An 18,591-nucleotide genomic window follows, 5' to 3' on the forward strand; every position below is an offset into this window, starting at 1 on the left:
TAAATAAGTAATAAATAAATAAAGACATAAATAAATAGTGTATTGATGTTTGAAAATTTTTTTGTTTGAATTTCAGATGTTCAATCACAGACTGTTAAGAGTGGAATTCTATTTCGTATTTTTACACAATTTCAGAACACTCAAAACAGAAAAATTCTGTTCCTGCATCAAAATTCCCCCTAAATACATTTTATGACACTACTCAACATGCATGCTGCCTTTTCTTGTAGAAAAATGAATTCTTCATAAACAGTCGAAAGCATACACGTGGATTCTGTTCGAATAAAAGCCAGGACGCTTGAATAAGGTGTACATATTTATTGCATTAAACAGTTTGACATTGCTGAAGACAAACAGGTTGACAGTTTGGGGAAAGTGCTTGAGCGAAAGCGACTAGGTTTTATCTCAAGAAAAAAGATCTTGCGGTTCATCTTTTTAAGATTCGGCTGAAATGAAAAATGTTCAGCTGCAGCGTAACTATTTTTGTTGTGTGAAATAACAGCTTTAATTCAGTTTGCATCACTTGTTTGAGAGAAAAATTATTCTGAACAGATTGTAATATGTACCACTGAATATGTAGGAGGGGAAAAAAAAATAAAAAATTCCAGGAAAGAAAATTAAGTTCATCAGATCATAAGGAACAAACGAAGAAAAAGAGAGAAAAATAAAATCACACTCGAGAAACAAAAAAAGAAGAAAAGCATATATATATACACACATTTTAAAGAATCATACAAATGCCCATCATACATGATTTAGACTGAATTTTTTTTTTTTTTTTTTACTTTGATCCGATTTGTTACTGCTTTCCATTCACATGATTTTTATACCAAAAAAAAGAAAGAAAGAAAGTAAAGAAAGCATCAGACACACATGGGAGATTTGTTTTTTTTAAGCAAGCTGACTGCACTGTTCATGCAGTGAATATGTACAACATTATGAGAAACACTGTTCCCGATAATTAACATCCACCATACAGTGAAATATGAGAGGCCCTGCTCTCGATATCAACACGCTGGTAGGCAAAAACTACCATCAACTTCTCACATTATGGAAGACGCTGCTCCCGATAATGGTCAAAAAAAAAATAAAATAAAAAAATAATAAAGAGACCGGAGACGAGTCAGATTGCGTGTGTGTAGGTGTGTGCGTTACTGGTGTCATTATAATCATTGGCTATAATGACAACATTCGAGTGTGTGACTCAGCACTGAACCATACAATGTGACGGCCCCTGGTCGCGACTTTTGTTTGTTTGTGTGTTGTTTTTTTTTCCGGAAACGAGCTTACATTCGTAGTAGCAGATGCTGCTTTTGTCATTTTGACAGTATAACTGTCATAATTATGGAAGGCACTGCTTCCGATAATTATACATTTTCTTTAAAAAAGTGGTACAAAATGCTATTTATAGTGAACCCTGTCACTGATAAATAAATAAATATAAATAAAGATCTCAGTGCCACATCCCGGAGCCGGCGTTCAGCTCATCCTGTAACAGCTTTGGATTTTTTTTTTTTTTTCCCCCCCAACACACGATTCCAGGACAGGAAGGAACGACCTGGAACTGCTGAATACTTTGAGGCTTGATGCTCTGGGTTTTCTTTGTGAACTAAACGCCAGCTTTGAAATTCAAAGGTTTCTGAACAAAATCAAGTCAGGAAAACGTTCTGAATTTTCTGTAAACTATACATATATATGTATATATTGAGCTAAACATTTGTGGCTTGACCTTTTTTTCTCTGTTGTATTCGTTCAGGAAAATAGGAAATATTGTGAGGTAATATTTAACAAATCAGAACTACATGTTCATCAAGCACCAGGTTTGTCTTTAGACATAAATTTTTTTTTCTTATGGCTCCTTTTCTTTTTTTTAAGAATATTTATCTTATGACGCTGTTCTATATTTCAACCTGATGTTTTTCTACCATTTACAGTAACATTTGCTGATGTTTCCTTGCCCTGTTCGCATGTCTACACAGGAATGGATGAAAGAATGGGACAAGCGCTTGTTTTTCCTCCGAGGTTGAAATATAGCTCAGCGTCACTTTAAGGCTTTTTAACAGACCGGTGGAGTGCAATTCATTACGTGAAGGGGACTAGAGGTTTAAATCGGAAGCTTCTTTAACATCGGAGCAGAATTTCACCTAAAGATCATTGTCCAGGTCCCAGACGTTGCCTGCGAGTGCGTTGGCACAGCTCTGGATGGTCCAGGTGGTCAGAGCGAACTGGTTTTTCAGCAGGTCGATGTCGGCATTGGCCGATCCTTCTTTGATCGCCACCAGTTGTGTGAGCACGTCTTCCAGAGTGCAAGATCCAGAGCCGAACATGATGTGCCTGAACGGTGTGTTCTGCGGAGACGCGTAAGGAGACAGCAGATCTCTTTCCACCTGTAGATACAATAGAAAAACACGAGCCATGAGCAAACTGACTGTTAGATATACAACTATCTATCTATCTATCTATCTACACACTAACATACACTATTGCCAAAAGTTTTGGGACACCCCTCCAGATCATTGAGTTCAGGTGTTGTTTTTCAGGGGTTGGACTCGGCCCCTTAGTTCCAGTGAAAGGAACTCTTAATGCTTCAGCTTCATACCAAGACTTTGTGGGAACAGTTTTGGGATGACCCCTTCCTGTTCCAACATGACTGCACACCAGTGACCAAAGCAAGGTCCATAAAGACATGGATGAGTGAGTTTGGTGTGGAGGAAACTCCCTCTACATTTCTATCTAAACCTACTAATTCTAAACCAGATTTACTGACCATTTCTAAATAATTACAAACAGAAAGTAAAAGGTCATCATCATCCACATCAGTCTCATCACTTGAACTAAAAGTCTCTTGCATTAAATGGTCATCTTTTTGCTCCACTGACCTCAGGGATAAATAATCGCAGACACATTCATTGATTTTAAATGGGAAGTTTAAATGTTTTAAATCTTTGTCATCTATATAAAGTATTTTGTTGCTCTTCTATGTTTTGATGATGATGACATGATGGCAGAGGAACATTTCTAACAACCGGTACCTGATTACTAACTCGTTCAAGTTCGTATCACTATGGCAAAATCGTGATCATACCGCAACGTCAACCTTACCCAATATAGCAACCTAACATAAGATCAGGTCCTTGTTGTTTGATTGCTTGAAGGTGACCATTAACTATATAGCTCGTGATGCTACGTTACTTTTAATGGACTTGAAATTGGAACAGTTGTTTAATTTACCCCCATGATTCGGTCGTTGATGATGCGGCACTGCTCCAGGTCATCGAGGTCGCTGTTCTGGATGGTGTTGACGAGACTTCTGGCGGCACGACCGTAGGAACCTATGGCGGACATGAACCACTTCATCTGCAGGGTATTTGGAAGACGTTTATTCTGGAAAAATAGAACATTAAATTAATGAAACAGTCTCAAGTATAGTATTACATCCGTTATAGAGAGTCCAGTAAAGGACAGGAATTGGTGTTAAAAGTCCCAGGGAAATGCATGCTGGTTTTATGAGGTCATGTTCTTTGCTAGAATTTCACCGTGAAATCCAAAGTGGGAGGGGCTAACCATAGGACAAGAGAATCGTCCATCCCACATAGATTTAACAAACCCATGACTGGCTTTTAAGTTATCTTAACTCGTCCATGTGGAAGCAGATCGAGAGGGAGATTTTAACCCGAATTAACCCTTCCCGGTAATATTTCCTGTGACTTTAAACACCATCTGTCCTTCATGCAGTGCGGCTCAGTGAGACTTACCCTCTGCAGAATCATCACTTCCTTATTGATTTTGTTCACTTGCACGTACATGAGCTTGAGGTACTTTTCCGTGTTCAGTCTCAGCAGATGATCGTGGACCAGCCGCAGAGCCATCTGACCCGCCACCTCTCCTACAGCCTTGATCAGAGCGAGTGGGTTCGATGTTTTTCTCTCCAGATTCTCCCTGGTATCCAGCAATGTGCCCAAGAATGGGTATTGGTTATCCTGCTAAAGAAAAACCAGTCAAAAATCATCAAACTGTAAAACCGTCAGGCTGACCTGATAGATGAAATCTAACGGGATAGAAATCAGACTCAGATTTCTCACCTGAGTGAATCGGAACGAGACCGACGGGATACCGGAGAAGGCCAGGAACGGATAGGCAGCGTCGTCCATCTTCATCGGCTCCATCCTGTGGGAAGAAAATCCATGAATCATGTTACAAGATAACTACAATATGTGATGTGAATGAATATAAGAAATCTAATAACATAAGTAAAAATCTGTAGCACGTACACGGCCGCCTCCCAGTTAGCTCCAGCCACTTGAGCGTATAAACTCCTGCTGGAGTCAGTGGGTGAAGACACTTCTTTTAAAGTACTCTGGATCAGGTCAGTCAACAGAGGGCTCGAACTGGCTTTAAACAAAGACGAACCTGTAAAGAATCAACAGATGTTTAGTATCAGGTGCTTTAGGTCACATCACACTTAATGGTCAAGGGAAAGAAGGATTAAACACCTGTGACGACTCGGTCCAGGCTGATGTAGGAGAAGGCTTTCATGCTCAAAGAAGGCAAATAACCCTGTGGGTGAAAAACAACAATCATCAGTGTTATGGTGATTATTAACACTCTTTTTGTCATTCTCCACTAACGTACTTTTTATCCATTTGTGGTTGCATTTATAGTTGTGGAACATCTGGAACAGATACATAGACAGAAAGAAAGGCAAAAAGAAAGAAAGAAAGACAGAACGAACAAACGAACGAACGAACGAACGAAAGAAAGGCAGAACGAACGAACGAACGAAAGGCAGAACGAACGGCAGAACGAACGAACGAAAGGCAGAACAAACGAACGAACGAAAGGCAGAACGAACGGCAGAACGAACGAACGAAAGGCAGAACAAACGAACGAACGAACGAAAGGCAGAACGAACGAACGAAAGGCAGAACGAACGAACGAACGAAAGGCAGAACGAACGAACGAACGAAAGGCAGAACGAACGAACGAAAGGCAGAACGAACGGACAAACGAAAGGCAGGACGAACGAACGAAAGGCAGAACGAACGAACGAACGAACGAACGGACGAACGAAAGGCAGAACGAACGAAAGGCAGAACAAACGAAAGGCAGAACAAACGAACGAACGAAAGGCAGAACGAAAGGCAGAACGAACGAACAAAAGGCAGAACGAACGAACAAAAGGCAGAACGAACGAACAAAAGGCAGAACGAACGAACAAAAGGCAGAACGAACGAACAAAAGGCAGAACGAACGAACGGACGAACGAACGAACGAACAAAAGGCAGAACGAACGAACGAACGAACGAAAGGCAGAACGAACGAAAGGCAGAACGAACGAACGGCAGAACGAACGAACGGCAGAACGAACGAACGGCAGAACGAACGAACGAACGGCAGAACGAACGAACGAACGGCAGAACGAACGAACGGCAGAACGAACGAACGAACGGCAGAACGAACGAACGAACGGCAGAACGAACGAACGAACGGCAGAACGAACGAACGAACGGCAGAACGAACGAACGAACGGCAGAACGAACGAACGAACGGCAGAACGAACGAACGAACGGCAGAACGAACGAACGGCAGAACGAACGAACGAACGGCAGAACGAACGAACGAACGAAAGGCAGAACGAACGAACGAACGGCAGAACGAACGAACGAACGGCAGAACGAACGAACGAACGAAAGGCAGAACGAAGGAAAGGCAGAACGAACGAAGGAAAGGCAGAACGAACGAACGAAAGGCAGAACGAACAAACGAAAGGCAGAACGAACAACGAATGAACGAAAGGCAGAACGAAAGAAAGAAAGAAAGAACGAAAGAAAGGCAGAACGAACGAAAGAAAGGCAGAACGAACGAACGAACAAAAGAAAGAAAGAAAGAACGAAAGAAAGAAAGAAAGGCAGAACGAACAAACGAACGGAAGAAAGGCAGAACGAACGAACGAAAGGCAGAACGAACGAACGAAAGGCAGAACGAACGAAGGAAAGGCAGAACGAACGAACGAAAGGCAGAACGAACGAACGAAAGGCAGAACGAACAACGAACGAACGAAAGGCAGAACGAAAGAAAGAAAGAAAGAACGAAAGAAAGGCAGAACGAACGAACGAACGAAAGAAAGAAAGGCAGAACGAAAGAAAGAAAGAAAGAAAGAAAGAAAGAAAGAAAGGCAGAACGAAAGAAAGAAAGAAAGAAAGAAAGGCAGAACGAACAAAGGAACGAACGAAAGGCAGAACGAACGAACGAAAGGCAGAACGAACAACGAACGAACGAAAGGCAGAACGAACGAACGAAAGAAAGGCAGAACGAACGAAAGAAAGGCAGAACGAACGAAAGAAAGGCAGAACGAAAGAGAGGCAGAACGAACGAAAGAAAGAACGAAAGAAAGAAAGGCAGAACGAACGAACGAACGAAAGAAAGAAAGAAAGAAAGAAAGAAAGAAAAAGAAAGAAAGAACGAAAGAACGAAAGAAAGAAAGAACGAAAGAACGAAAGAAAGAAAGAAAGAAAGAACGAAAGAAAGAAAGAAAGGCAGAACGAACAAACGAACAGAAGAAAGGCAGAACGAACGAACGAACGAAAGGCAGAACGAACGAACGAAAGGCAGAACGAACAACGAACGAACGAAAGGCAGAACGAAAGAAAGAAAGAAAGAACGAAAGAAAGGCAGAACGAACGAACGAAAGAAAGAAAGAAAGAACGAAAGAAAGAAAGAAAGAAAGAAAGGCAGAACGAACAAACGAACGGAAGAAAGGCAGAACGAACGAACGAACGAAAGAAAGAAAGAAAGAAAGGCAGAACAAACGAACGAAAGAAAGGCAGAACGAACAAAGGAACGAACGAAAGGCAGAACGAACGAACGAAAGGCAGAACGAACAACGAACGAACGAAAGGCAGAACGAACGAACGAAAGAAAGGCAGAACGAACGAACGAAAGAAAGGCAGAACGAACGAAAGAAAGGCAGAACGAACGAAAGAAAGGCAGAACGAACGAAAGAAAGAACGAAAGAAAGAAAGGCAGAACGAACGAACGAAAGAAAGAACGAACGAACGAACGAACGAACGAAAGAAAGAAAGAAAGAAAGAAAGAAAGAAAGAAAGAAAGAAAGAAAGAAAGAAAGAAAGAAAGAAAAAGAAAGAAAGAAAGAACGAAAGAAAGAAAGAAAGAAAAAGAAAGAAAGAAAGAACGAAAGAACGAAAGAAAGAACGAAAGAACGAAAGAACGAAAGAAAGAAAGAAAGAAAGAACGAAAGAAAGAAAGAACGAAAGAAAGAAAGAAAGAAAGAACGAAAGAACGAAAGAAAGAAAGAAAGAACGAAAGAAAGAAAGAAAGAAAAAGAAAGAAAGAAAGAACGAAAGAACGAAAGAAAGAACGAAAGAACGAAAGAACGAAAGAAAGAAAGAAAGAAAGAACGAAAGAAAGAAAGAACGAAAGAAAGAAAGAAAGAAAGAACGAAAGAACGAAAGAACGAAAGAAAGAAAGAAAGAACGAAAGAAAGAAAGAAAGAAAGAAAGAAAGAAAGAAAGAAAGAAAGAAAGAAAGGCAGAAAGAAAGAAAGAAAGAAAGAAAGAAAGAAAGAAAGAAAGAAAGAAAGGCAGAAAGAAAGAAAGAAAGAAAGAAAGAAAGGCAGAACGAACAAACGAACGAAAGAAAGGCAGAACGAACAAACGAACGAAAGAAAGGCAGAACGAACAAACGAACGAAAGAAAGGCAGAACGAACAAACGAACGAAAGAAAGGCAGAACGAACAAACGAACGAAAGAAAGGCAGAACGAACAAACGAACGAAAGAAAGGCAGAACGAACAAACGAACGAAAGAAAGGCAGAACGAACAAACGAACGAAAGAAAGGCAGAACGAACAAACGAACGAAAGAAAGGCAGAACGAACAAACGAACGAAAGAAAGGCAGAACGAACAAACGAACGAAAGGCAGAACGAACAAACGAACGAAAGAAAGAAAGAAAGAAAGAAAGAAAGAAAGAAAGAAAGAAAGAAAAAGAAAGAAAGAAAGAACGAAAGAAGAAAAGAAAGAAAGGCAGAACGAACAAACGAACGAAAGAAAGAAAGGCAGAATCAGATTTGATGATTGGGCTCCGCTGTGGTATAACGATGTGGACATCACTTTTATACAGAACAAGTTGAAAGCTTTTTCTAACCTCCAGCCACTCGGTGGCACCAACAGCCCCGTATTCTCCAGCGCTCCAACTGGCAAACACGATGCTCCTCCTGGGTTTGAATCCATCTTTAGAAGAAAATTGCATATAAATTATAAGTTTTTAAAACACATCTAATAAAGAGAGTCAGGTTTCGGTTAAAAGCTCACCTTCGTGTATCATGCGGGTAAGAACTCTGGCTAACTCGAGCAGCAAGCTCGTACCAACTGTAGAGGTCACAAATCCAGGACCCCAGGCATCTCTCTGAGCTCCGATCACCACGTACCGATCTACACCACAAGATTACCATTATAAATAGATTAACACAAAATCCAGAAGAACGTATGTGGATATCGTGCGCAGGAAGTGACGTACCAGGATCGATCAAACCCTTAATGACTCCAAACACGTTATGGATTTGTATCTCTGTCAGAACGTTGTTCATCTCCAGGGAGATGATGTCATTATAATCACCGAGCTTGTACTCTTGCAGACCTCCATCAGCCCATCCACGAGGGGGACTGCGACCTCCCATACCCTTCATGATGGCTGCAGCTGTACTGGCTCTGATGGTCTGGGCGGGGATGCTCGGCAGGCCTGAGGATTTGGATGGAGGAAACTGGGTGTGGTTGAAAGATGGGAAACCTGGAGTGTATGGATCACCGGAGCCAAGATGGACCTGTGCAAGGAGACTAGATGGTGAGCTGAAGAACTGAAAAATCTCTCTTCCTTGAATTCCTTCTTGCTTCAATTTATTATAAATAAATAAATGTTTATTAAAAATAATAATAATAAAATTACAAAACAAAATTTTACAAAAAAATGAAAGAATTTGAAATTCAAACAATCTTGTTTCACATTATATTTAAAAAATTCTTGAAAATTTACTTAATAAAAATTCTAAAAGTTTTCCTGGGACCATCTCAAGGGTTTTGATATACATAGTGTCATATATGATATGATATTAAACCTTATCAAAAAATTGTTTTATTGATTATTCAACTCGCAATGCATCTAATACAATTAATGAACTGAAGTAAGCAGTAACCCCCAAGAAACCCTTTTTACCCCTCTTGCTTGGAAAGTCAGTATTTTCTGGACTTACGTGTCCAAATAAGGGAGTGTTGTCGCTGAGCTGGTAGTCAGCAGGGTCGGGGTAGATCAGCACGGCGCTGGCGTTCACCTTGACAGCATTAGCAACCTGTGGATTTTAAACCAATAAACAATTTATGAAAAGAAACCTCACCATCAGCTTAATAAGATAAGGTATATATGATAAGATAGATCCAACTCAGTAATTATTCAACTAAATTTTGTTTAGATAATCACCAACCTTTTCAGCATAACTAATTTTTCCAGCTCGGACCAGGAGGACCCTGCCGCTCATGTCGATACTAAGGTCTTGCAGATGTCTCAAGTCCTCGTCTCGTCCGTAATGTACATACAAAACTGCACCCTGTGGAAGCAAATCCGTATTTTTAGGATATTAATCATTACAATTGCGTGTACATTTTTAAATATGAATTTTAATATAGTAATAATTTTTAAAAAATATTATATAAAAATAATTAAATAATACATACATTATATATATATATATATATATATATATATATATATATATATATATATATATATATATATATATATATATATATATATATATTTTTTTTTTTTTTTTTTTTTTTTTTTATTTATTATGTAAAATATTTGAAAATGTAAAACGGGGGAAAAAACTTAATCATAAAAAATTTATTAAAGTAACTTAAAATATTTTTAAAAATATTTTTAATAATATAAGATCTCAGAAAAGTATATTGTGACCCAATATATAATTTCTCACATTATTTCCTCATGTTACCTGGCCTTACTGTTAATATGATTTCAAAAAATAATAATATTTTATCATCTGATTTAAAAAAAAATTCGCAGTAAAATTCTGGTGGCTCTAATTATTAGAAGTTCCCGATATGTATAAAAAGAACGTTTTAACGATCAGTGAAGTCGTACGAGGCTTTTCGGATGAATCTTTTTAATACTGAATGGATGAAAAAATAAATTGTAAACAGGATAAAATCCTTGCTTATACTTTTAATTGATGTTCTTGTATAAAGAACGGATTTTAGGAAGTGTTGATTTTCACCCCAGCCTCTTTTAGAGAGGGCGTGTGGTTAAAGCGTGCACGTGTCCAATACTTTAACATGATTTAATAAAATTAGAGTAAAAAAAAAAATGTGGAAACACACCTGCGCTCTTTCGGTTGCACTGTAGGACAAATAGCCGGGTTCGGAATACGTCACATTACCGAACGTCACTTTGTTAGTGCCACTTTTAGGAAGACCCTGGACCTTTACAAAGTGTGTATCAAGCCAGGGCTCCATGCCATATCCCTTGAATTTTTTCAGCACTTTACTGGCAAGGATCTCATCTCCGGCGGATCCTGCTTGATGATCTTCGCGGGAGAATTCCCTGAGAAATTCCGGAAAGGCAAAGCTGTTACGTCAAAGCAAAAGTAGGCTCGGAAGAGTGTTTGAAAGGGGCGTCGACGTGCTGGTGGATTTACCTGAGGCTCTTGTCAATGTCGCTCGTGGTCAGTCTGCGTTTGAACAAAGTCGTGATGTCGCTCCAGTCAAGAGAAGGAACCACTTCTATCGGAATCGTCTCGTCATCGGTGGAAGCGGCAGAAGAACTGGAAATCATGCAGGATGTTGAAGCCTCTCCGGTGGTCTTTTTATACACACTAGAGCCAATCAAAAGTCCTGGAAATGAAGAGAATTACAAAATAAATGGATTATTTGTTTACTTAAACCAGAGGGAAAATCACACAGAAGCTCACTAGAATGTGCAGGATTTTCCGCATAGACACAGACTCAGGTTCAGGGTCAAACCGGAGACCCTGGAGCTTTAAGACACGAGAGACTATACAGTATTTTATACAGGGGAGCTAACAAACTCAAAAACAGAAAAAAAGAAGCTTAAAAATGTGTGATTGATGAGTGTGATGCAAGAATAAAATAACAATATAAAGTTATATATAATAAAAATATTTTAACAGTATATACAATTTTTTAGATATTAATTATAATTGTGTATTCATTTTTATATATTTATTTTTATATAGTAATAATATGTTTAAAAATATTGTATACATTTTTTTTTTATACTTTTAAAAAATGTAAAATAGTTAAAAAAGTATCACTAAGAATGAAAAATGATAGAGAATCTAAAATAATTTTAATCATAAAATCTCAGAAAATATATATATATAAAATTTCTCACATCAACATTACCTGGCCTTACTGCTCAAAGTCATGTAAATATGATTAAAAAAAGATGCTAATTTTGAGAAAATTTAGCAGTTAAAAGTCTCATGGCTCTCTGAAGAATATCATATTTTAGTGATCAGTATCAGGCTTTTCAGATGAATCTTTTTGCTACTGATTAGATACTTTCAATTGAAGTTTTATATAAAGCATAGATTTAAGGAAGATTTAAACCCAGTGTTGTTTAGAGAGGGCGTGTAATTGATACTCCATTAACCGGAAGATTGCCTTCTTACCGATCAGGAAGCTGGCGAGAATAGCCACAGTTGTCGCTATGCAGATGTTTCTGGAATTGCACAGGCCAGATCTGCTGATGTGGGACGGACGAGCGCGATTTTGTTTGGCGTGATCCGCCACTCCGTTCCCTCCGACCTCCTCGTCCGTATCAGACGACAGCTTCATCTCCACATGGCTCGAGTCTTCCTCCATGTTTTGGGTCAGGAAGCGCGTATAGGAACCTTCTGTCCCATTGAACTGTGGGGAAACGAAACAAATGCTGTCCTTTAAGCTGGAAATAATGTGCAATAACATACAAAGTGCTCACGTGGTGTGATATAAAACACGATACGTTTCGCAAAATTGAATGCTTTTGAACTTCTAGGACATAAATTACATACAGAAATTCTGATTTCATTCGATTATTTTAGCTCTAAAAGCAGCCCAGATGATCAGAATACTAACTGATGCTGAACACAATTTATTTAATGGTTTTAAAACATGATAAGCTTTATTTATTTTTATTTTTGTTTACCTTTTTAAAACTCTCTTGACTCATTGCTGTTAGAAATGCTGGACGCTTTCTGTATGAATTTCCTGTGATTGGCTGATCACCAGGATGGTCTTAAATAAATAAATAAATAAACAAACAAAAACAATCTGCAAACTTAATTTCCTGAACAGGTATTGCAGAAATCGTTCGAACTTTAAACGCTATTTTAGGAGCAACGCTGCCTTCAAGCTTTTTTACAACACTATTATTAAATCCAGTCTCTAGGATCGTGCGTCTAGTCGTGATGGTACGATAACAGACAAGGTAATTAGAGGAAATACAGCCTCCAGGGTTGGAAACCACCTCTGACTGAAAAGCAGATGATCATCACCTGATTATAATTTTATTGTTTTGAGTAAGACCATATGAAGCAATCCCAAATCTTTCATTATCCAGAAAAAATTGGTTACAGTTCTGTAATTTTGTAATTAGACAGAAACTGAGCTGAGATCACTGCATACACTCTTCGCTAGCTACGTTTTTTGTTCGACGGAACGTTTTTGAGCGGCTTATTTCGGATAGAAGCGTACGACTGTAGCACAGGACCATTTCACTGTGTGTAGATGTTTAAAGTTCTCTTTATGCGGGTGACAATAAACCTGAAACTAGAAACTAGACCCTTTAGTGTTGTGTACTTTAAGCGGTAATACAAGCCCGCTCGTGCACCTGTTCACATGTGCAGCTTTAGCGCTCGGCATGGAGTAGAGTCTAAACCTACTTTTACTCCGACTTTCTTTTTAATGAAGCTATTTTACACAAATTAATATTAGGAGAAATCTTGTTCATTGCGAAACTTTTCTTGTCTATCAGGCAACTTATGAAAGCCTGAAACTAACGAAACCTTTGTAAAATCTCAGTTATAAAACAAAAACAAACAAACAAACAAAAAGAATAAAAAATAAATGACGACAGAAGAACAAACATGACTTACAATTTTTGTTATTGTTGTCCTTGCCTGATCCATCAAGCCTTCGATAATGGCTAAAAGAGACAAAAAGAAAACGTTTTAATTTTTTGTTTTCATTCAAACTTTAAATGTTCTTTCTTGCCTTTCGCCCAATGTGTGCTGGGATAGGCTCCAGCAGATCCCCGTGACCCTAATCAGGAATAAAGTGAGTATAGAAAATGGATGGATGGATGTTCTTTCTTAATCCAGACTGTAAAGAGGCAACATGCTGAAATTTTAAGACGAAATAAAAGAGCGAAATGCTTTTCGATGATCAATGACTCACTGAGTTAAATGAGAATTGAATCTCATCTCAAAAGGTCACATATTTTGCATCAATAATTTTATTGCTTTATCCATTACAATTAGTCTAGTATTGCTTAAAGCTTTTCTACCATCTGATACAAGTCCACAGTTATCACATAGTTTCACTTCCCATTTCCTGAAAGCGACGTCTAAAAACACTCCTGAAACTGAACTTAAAATGCTTTTCTTAAAAACAGAACCACAGATGGGTTTTTTTTTTTTATTTAAACAGGTCCAAAATAAGACCATGTTCCGGTGCAGAGCCGCATGGACAACCACGCAGGGGGATTTCACTCAGCTGAGCAAAGAAAGATCACAAAGAGCACTTGACAGGTCTTTCATCACCTTTAGAGAACTGATTAAAGCAACGATACGCCATAATTTCCGCTTTAAAGACATGTTTTTCAGGGAGTTTTTATTAATAAAAGTGCATTTTAATAGGAGCTGAAGGCTTCAGTGCAATCAATTGAACTGCATGAAGTGTTACGGCATCATAAAATAAAACAGCCAATCAGGTTCCGGTATGCAAATGAGCATCATGAAGACTGTTCTAATTAGAATCTGGTTCTAATTTTGTTAGAGCAAAACATTTACACACATGACATTTACATTTTGACGCTATTTTTGTTAAACATTCGCTAATCGGAAATGATTTAAACTCAGAACCCGGTGGCTCTGTAGGTTTCTCCATGCTGATATTCAGGGTCTCTTCTTTCTAACCTTTCTTTACACCGTGATTGCAGTTGGCTTTAGCAGAAGGACATTCCACTGAGGTCACTGCAGTGTGATGAAGTGTAAATAACCCTGAGGTGTTAACTACCACTACAAATCTCAGTGGCACACTTTTTTATTTTTTATTCTGCCCTCCAGCCTCCTGTCCAATCATTCTGGTCCTCTGTTCGCAGGGACATGTAACTAAACATGACATTTAACCGTTCTAAGTCATGATTTCATTTCCAGTACGAGTATTTAAAACCTGATATCTTCAACACACCATGAATAAACTCTCCGAAAGGTCTGAATTTGTCCATCTTTAAAGAACTATTATTCTTCCTTCTAATGCATTTTAAATATATTATCTGATCCTTTTTATACAAAAAACTACATTTTTACACATGATCTGCTTAATCCCGATAAAACTTTTCCTGATTTATATATTTAAAAATGTTTTTAAGCTGATGTAGATGCTTGATTTGGGTCGGATTACGTTTCCCATTCCTCTGATTTAAGAGTGTAGTTTATTCCTGATCTTTCCAAATCCTTAATAAATCAGGTTATAATATAAACTATTTACAATTTACTGATTCTGGATTCTGCTGTGATGAATATCTTTGAAACAACCTGGCAACACAGAACTAACAAAGTCAGAAAATATTTTAAAAATATAGGCTTTTTAAAAACAATTACACTGTATTGGCCACCAGGGGGCGCGCTAAAGACATTAAAAACGGCACAAAAATATTTCGCATATTAAAACCTTCGACAAATTTGTAACACTCTAGAAATTTGGGGGTTTTGACAATATAGTGTTAATACAGAGGGAAAATTACATCATAAGACACTTTTCTAAGAGTGTGATGTGTATCGTCAGTGTTTCTACATCATCATCGTCCAGCTCCATCGTTATTCCAAAGAACAAGCAACAATTTTTTGAAAATGATGGTGTATGCACTTTATAAATATTAAAGTTGTTTTTTTTTCCAAAAAAAGCAAGAAAATAAAAAAGGTTATTTCCCTTTTTAATAACATACTTAAACTAAACAACTACACCTTTAGCGTTTAATACAATAATAAAGCAATTAAAAAAATTATTTAAAAAAATAAATAAATAAGCAATAATAAATAATAATGCAGATTTGCAATTAAGATAATAAGATAAGAAAAAAAAATTGTGAAAGAAGCACTAGCTAAAAATGCTTCCTGAATATTTCCACACCTTCTGAGTGACTGAAATGAAGCTGCATTTAAAAAAAAAATGAGGAAGAAAAAAAATAATAATAATAATTGCTGTTCTCTTACACTGGTATCTGTACAAACAGGAGTACGTGCATATAGAGATAGGGGATATGAAGGAACGGAGTTTGGGTTACACCCTGCTGGGAGAGTCAAGAAACGGCAGACCAGATCAGATCTACACAAAAAAAAAAAAATTCATGTCCTACAAGTTAGAGAGTTCACGGGTCATTTTCGTCCTTCCCCAAACCGCCTAATACCTGAGAAAATAAATCTACTAGTCTTCATCTCATACTTTTCTTTAAGGATCACAAGCAGCTTTTATACAGCATTGTTCTGATTACATGCCCCCCCCAACCCCCATATCATATGTCCCAGTTCCTAACAGACTGTACAATCAGACAAGGTGTCGATCACGTACACAGGCTTAACTGTGTCTCTTTTACAATGCTCCACCTCTGAATAAGAAGGTGGATGTTTTTCGTTTTTCTTCCTCCACCTGGAGACACGCAAAGGAAACTAATGTATGACCACAATCAGGAAGCTGTTTGAGAAAATGAATAATCAAAATCAGCTTCAAAGTCTTTTGTTCCCCCGTCAAAAAACAAGCCGACTGTGTAACGAACAAACAGTGCAGCTCTTTCTGTGCCTGCTCCTCGTTCTTAAGCCAAAAAAGCCGAATAAATGCCTTTTGTCCATTCACAAGTGACCGAAAATCCACAGCACCATGTGACCGTCTGGGAAAATGTCATTTTAACATGTACATGTTTTAAAATGTTATAAAATTTTGTAAATATGCATTCTGCAGATCATTTTGGAAAGCTTTCTTATCTTTAAAATCTTATCTTTATATTTTGGATGAGTTTTTTTCCCCCCTTTAAAGGATTAAACTCCATCTCCAGTCCCCATCATGTGAGAGTCACACTGCAAAACTCGCACTATTCAAAACCACCAGCTGAATCAACTAAACTACAGAAACGTTGTTAAGGAAGTTATACAGTCGCAATTCACCCGTGAGTGGACTTATCTCTTGTTTAATCATGTGCTTGTGTGGGTGTCATTCTAGTGTGATTAAATTCTTGGACAATGTTTATTTAAAAAAAAACAAAAAAAACACAGACAAATCTGGATTCATATTTCCTGCAATCTGGCATTTTTAACCTTTTAGAAAAAATACAAACGCATAAAGCTGGACTGGTTGCAGGTTAAGGTCATTGCATAGGGTCCGAATAGTGGGTTTGTTGCATCGGGGGACTCAAACTCATAACCTTCTACCTTTGCGTCCTAAAATGTCATGCAGGAACGATGGGGTAAAATTAACTCCTGTTTTAAAGCAAACAATAAAACACAATCAGTGGATGTTACACAGATCGCCCTTGTCCAGACCTAACCTGATTAATATCAGAAATTAACCTACAAATATCTGAATAGTAATAAATTAATCGCTTACTTTTTTTTAGCCCAGTCTTTAACCACCAGAAATGTGCAAAAACCCACATTCGAGTCTAATCGAGTCAACAGTCGAAACACAACTATTCGAATCATTTCAATTAATCAACAATTAACTAAAAAAAAAAAAGCCACGTGATAGAATTAATTGACCACGAGAAACACGCACCAAAGTCGAGGCTGTCAAGGTCAGGTGCTCTATAGGTTAATGTCCTAAGTGTCTGGTTCAGTTACACTGCACTGGACTGCACTGACCTGCACTGACCTGCACGGTTGGTGCATTTTTGGGCTACTTTTATTTTAAAAGAAACAAACAAACAAAACGCAATTCTTGACTCGAGGCACGTGTCGCGCCCTGTCAAAAAAAACACCCCCGAAATGTCACACACTCAACACAGACAATGCAGTAGAGATGTTTCATAAAACACACCAATGTTCCGTATTTATATTCACCTGTTCTGAAGAAGAAGGAGGAGAGAAAGAGAGAGAGGCTGGATTAAAGAAGGATAGACGTACCCTTTCCTCGTGGTGTGTTGAAGCTGTGTGACTGATTCGAGACCTTGAAACTTAGAGTGAATGGGCTAAGTACTACGTCACATCCGGTACGTCAGCGCGCATACGTGCCTCCCAGCATTCTCCAGAGCTTTCTCAAGATTCTCAAGTTTTTTGGCAACGATATTGTTTAGAGTTTTTATTTTTTCACGCTGTTCAGAAATCCTGCGGGTGCATGGGCTTCAGTCCAGTCCAGCACGATCCTGCAGGGAATTCATCTGACTCTTATGAACAAAGTTCATAATTAACATAATTAACCATGACATGTCATAATAATGCAAAGTTACTGTTATCAGTCCAGAAATGATTATTTTCCAATCACAGCATGCACAAAAGGGTTTTATTCTGCTTAAACAACAGCAATTTGCCAAGGATATTTTATCAAGTACAGAAGATTTAGCATTTGGTTTAGAATCTGTTTCAGTTGTCAAAAGTCACTTTGGATTTAAAATAAGTAAATAAAAATGCCACAGTGCCCTAAAGTCTCCCAGCGTTATAGGAAACATGATTAAGTGCACTCTAGGGTGCACTTCCAGTGGAGAACACATGGTGCAGTGCCCTATAGGCTGCCTAAATGATATGAAACATGATGAAGTGCCCTATAGGGTGTGCTTCCATTGGAGAATACATGATGAAGTGCCCTCTAGGCTCTATATATGAAATAAAACATCATGAAGTGCCCTCTAGGGTGCCCTTTCAGTGCAGAATGCATGATGAAGTGCACTCTAGGGTGCACTTTCAGTGCAGAATACATGACACAGTGCCCTGCAGGATCTTCAGGTAATAGGAAACATGATGAAGTGCATTGAATGGTGCAGTCTCACTAAAGAATACATGTTGAAGTTCCCTCTAGGCTCCCTACATGATATGAAACATGATGAAGTGCCTGGAAGGGTACAGTTTCATTAGAGAAGGTTGCAGTGCCCTCTAGGCTCCCTATATGATATAAAGCATGATGACGTGCCCTGTAGGGTGCGCTTCCATTGGAGAAAACATGATGAAGTGCCCTCTAGGCTCCCTATATGAAATAAAACATGAAGTGCTCTCTAGGGTGCCCTTCCAGTGGAGAATCCAGATGATAGGAAACATGATGAAGTGCCCTGCAGGGTGAGCTTCCATTGGAGAATACATGA

The 18,591-nt window shown here is 38.3% G+C and overlaps 1 protein-coding gene across 3 annotated transcripts; it reads right to left on the minus strand.

Moving 5' to 3' along the window:
- Positions 1–303: 303 nt before the first annotated feature.
- LOC131370718 (transferrin receptor protein 1-like) lies at positions 304–17,518 on the minus strand. Of its 3 annotated transcripts, none has more exons than XM_058418155.1 (16): positions 17,423–17,518; positions 13,184–13,233; positions 11,720–11,957; positions 10,724–10,919; positions 10,407–10,629; positions 9,494–9,616; positions 9,266–9,361; positions 8,536–8,839; positions 8,331–8,450; positions 8,164–8,249; positions 4,494–4,557; positions 4,272–4,410; positions 4,083–4,167; positions 3,756–3,980; positions 3,232–3,384; positions 304–2,387 (listed from the first exon to the last, which is right to left on the minus strand). In XM_058418155.1, the coding sequence occupies exons 2-16, from the start codon at positions 13,214–13,216 to the stop codon at positions 2,145–2,147; spliced, it is 2,328 nt and encodes a 775-aa protein (XP_058274138.1). In that variant the 5' UTR covers positions 13,217–13,233; positions 17,423–17,518; the 3' UTR covers positions 304–2,144. The 3 variants fall into 3 exon arrangements, with proteins under 3 accessions (XP_058274138.1, XP_058274136.1, XP_058274137.1); XM_058418153.1 differs by having other exon boundaries at positions 3,756–3,983; XM_058418154.1 differs by having other exon boundaries at positions 3,756–3,983; positions 17,360–17,455.
- Positions 17,519–18,591: the final 1,073 nt, after the last annotated feature.

The sequence above is a fragment of the Hemibagrus wyckioides genome, linkage group LG20 (assembly GCF_019097595.1).
Source record: "Hemibagrus wyckioides isolate EC202008001 linkage group LG20, SWU_Hwy_1.0, whole genome shotgun sequence".
Classification (NCBI taxonomy): domain Eukaryota; kingdom Metazoa; phylum Chordata; class Actinopteri; order Siluriformes; family Bagridae; genus Hemibagrus; species Hemibagrus wyckioides.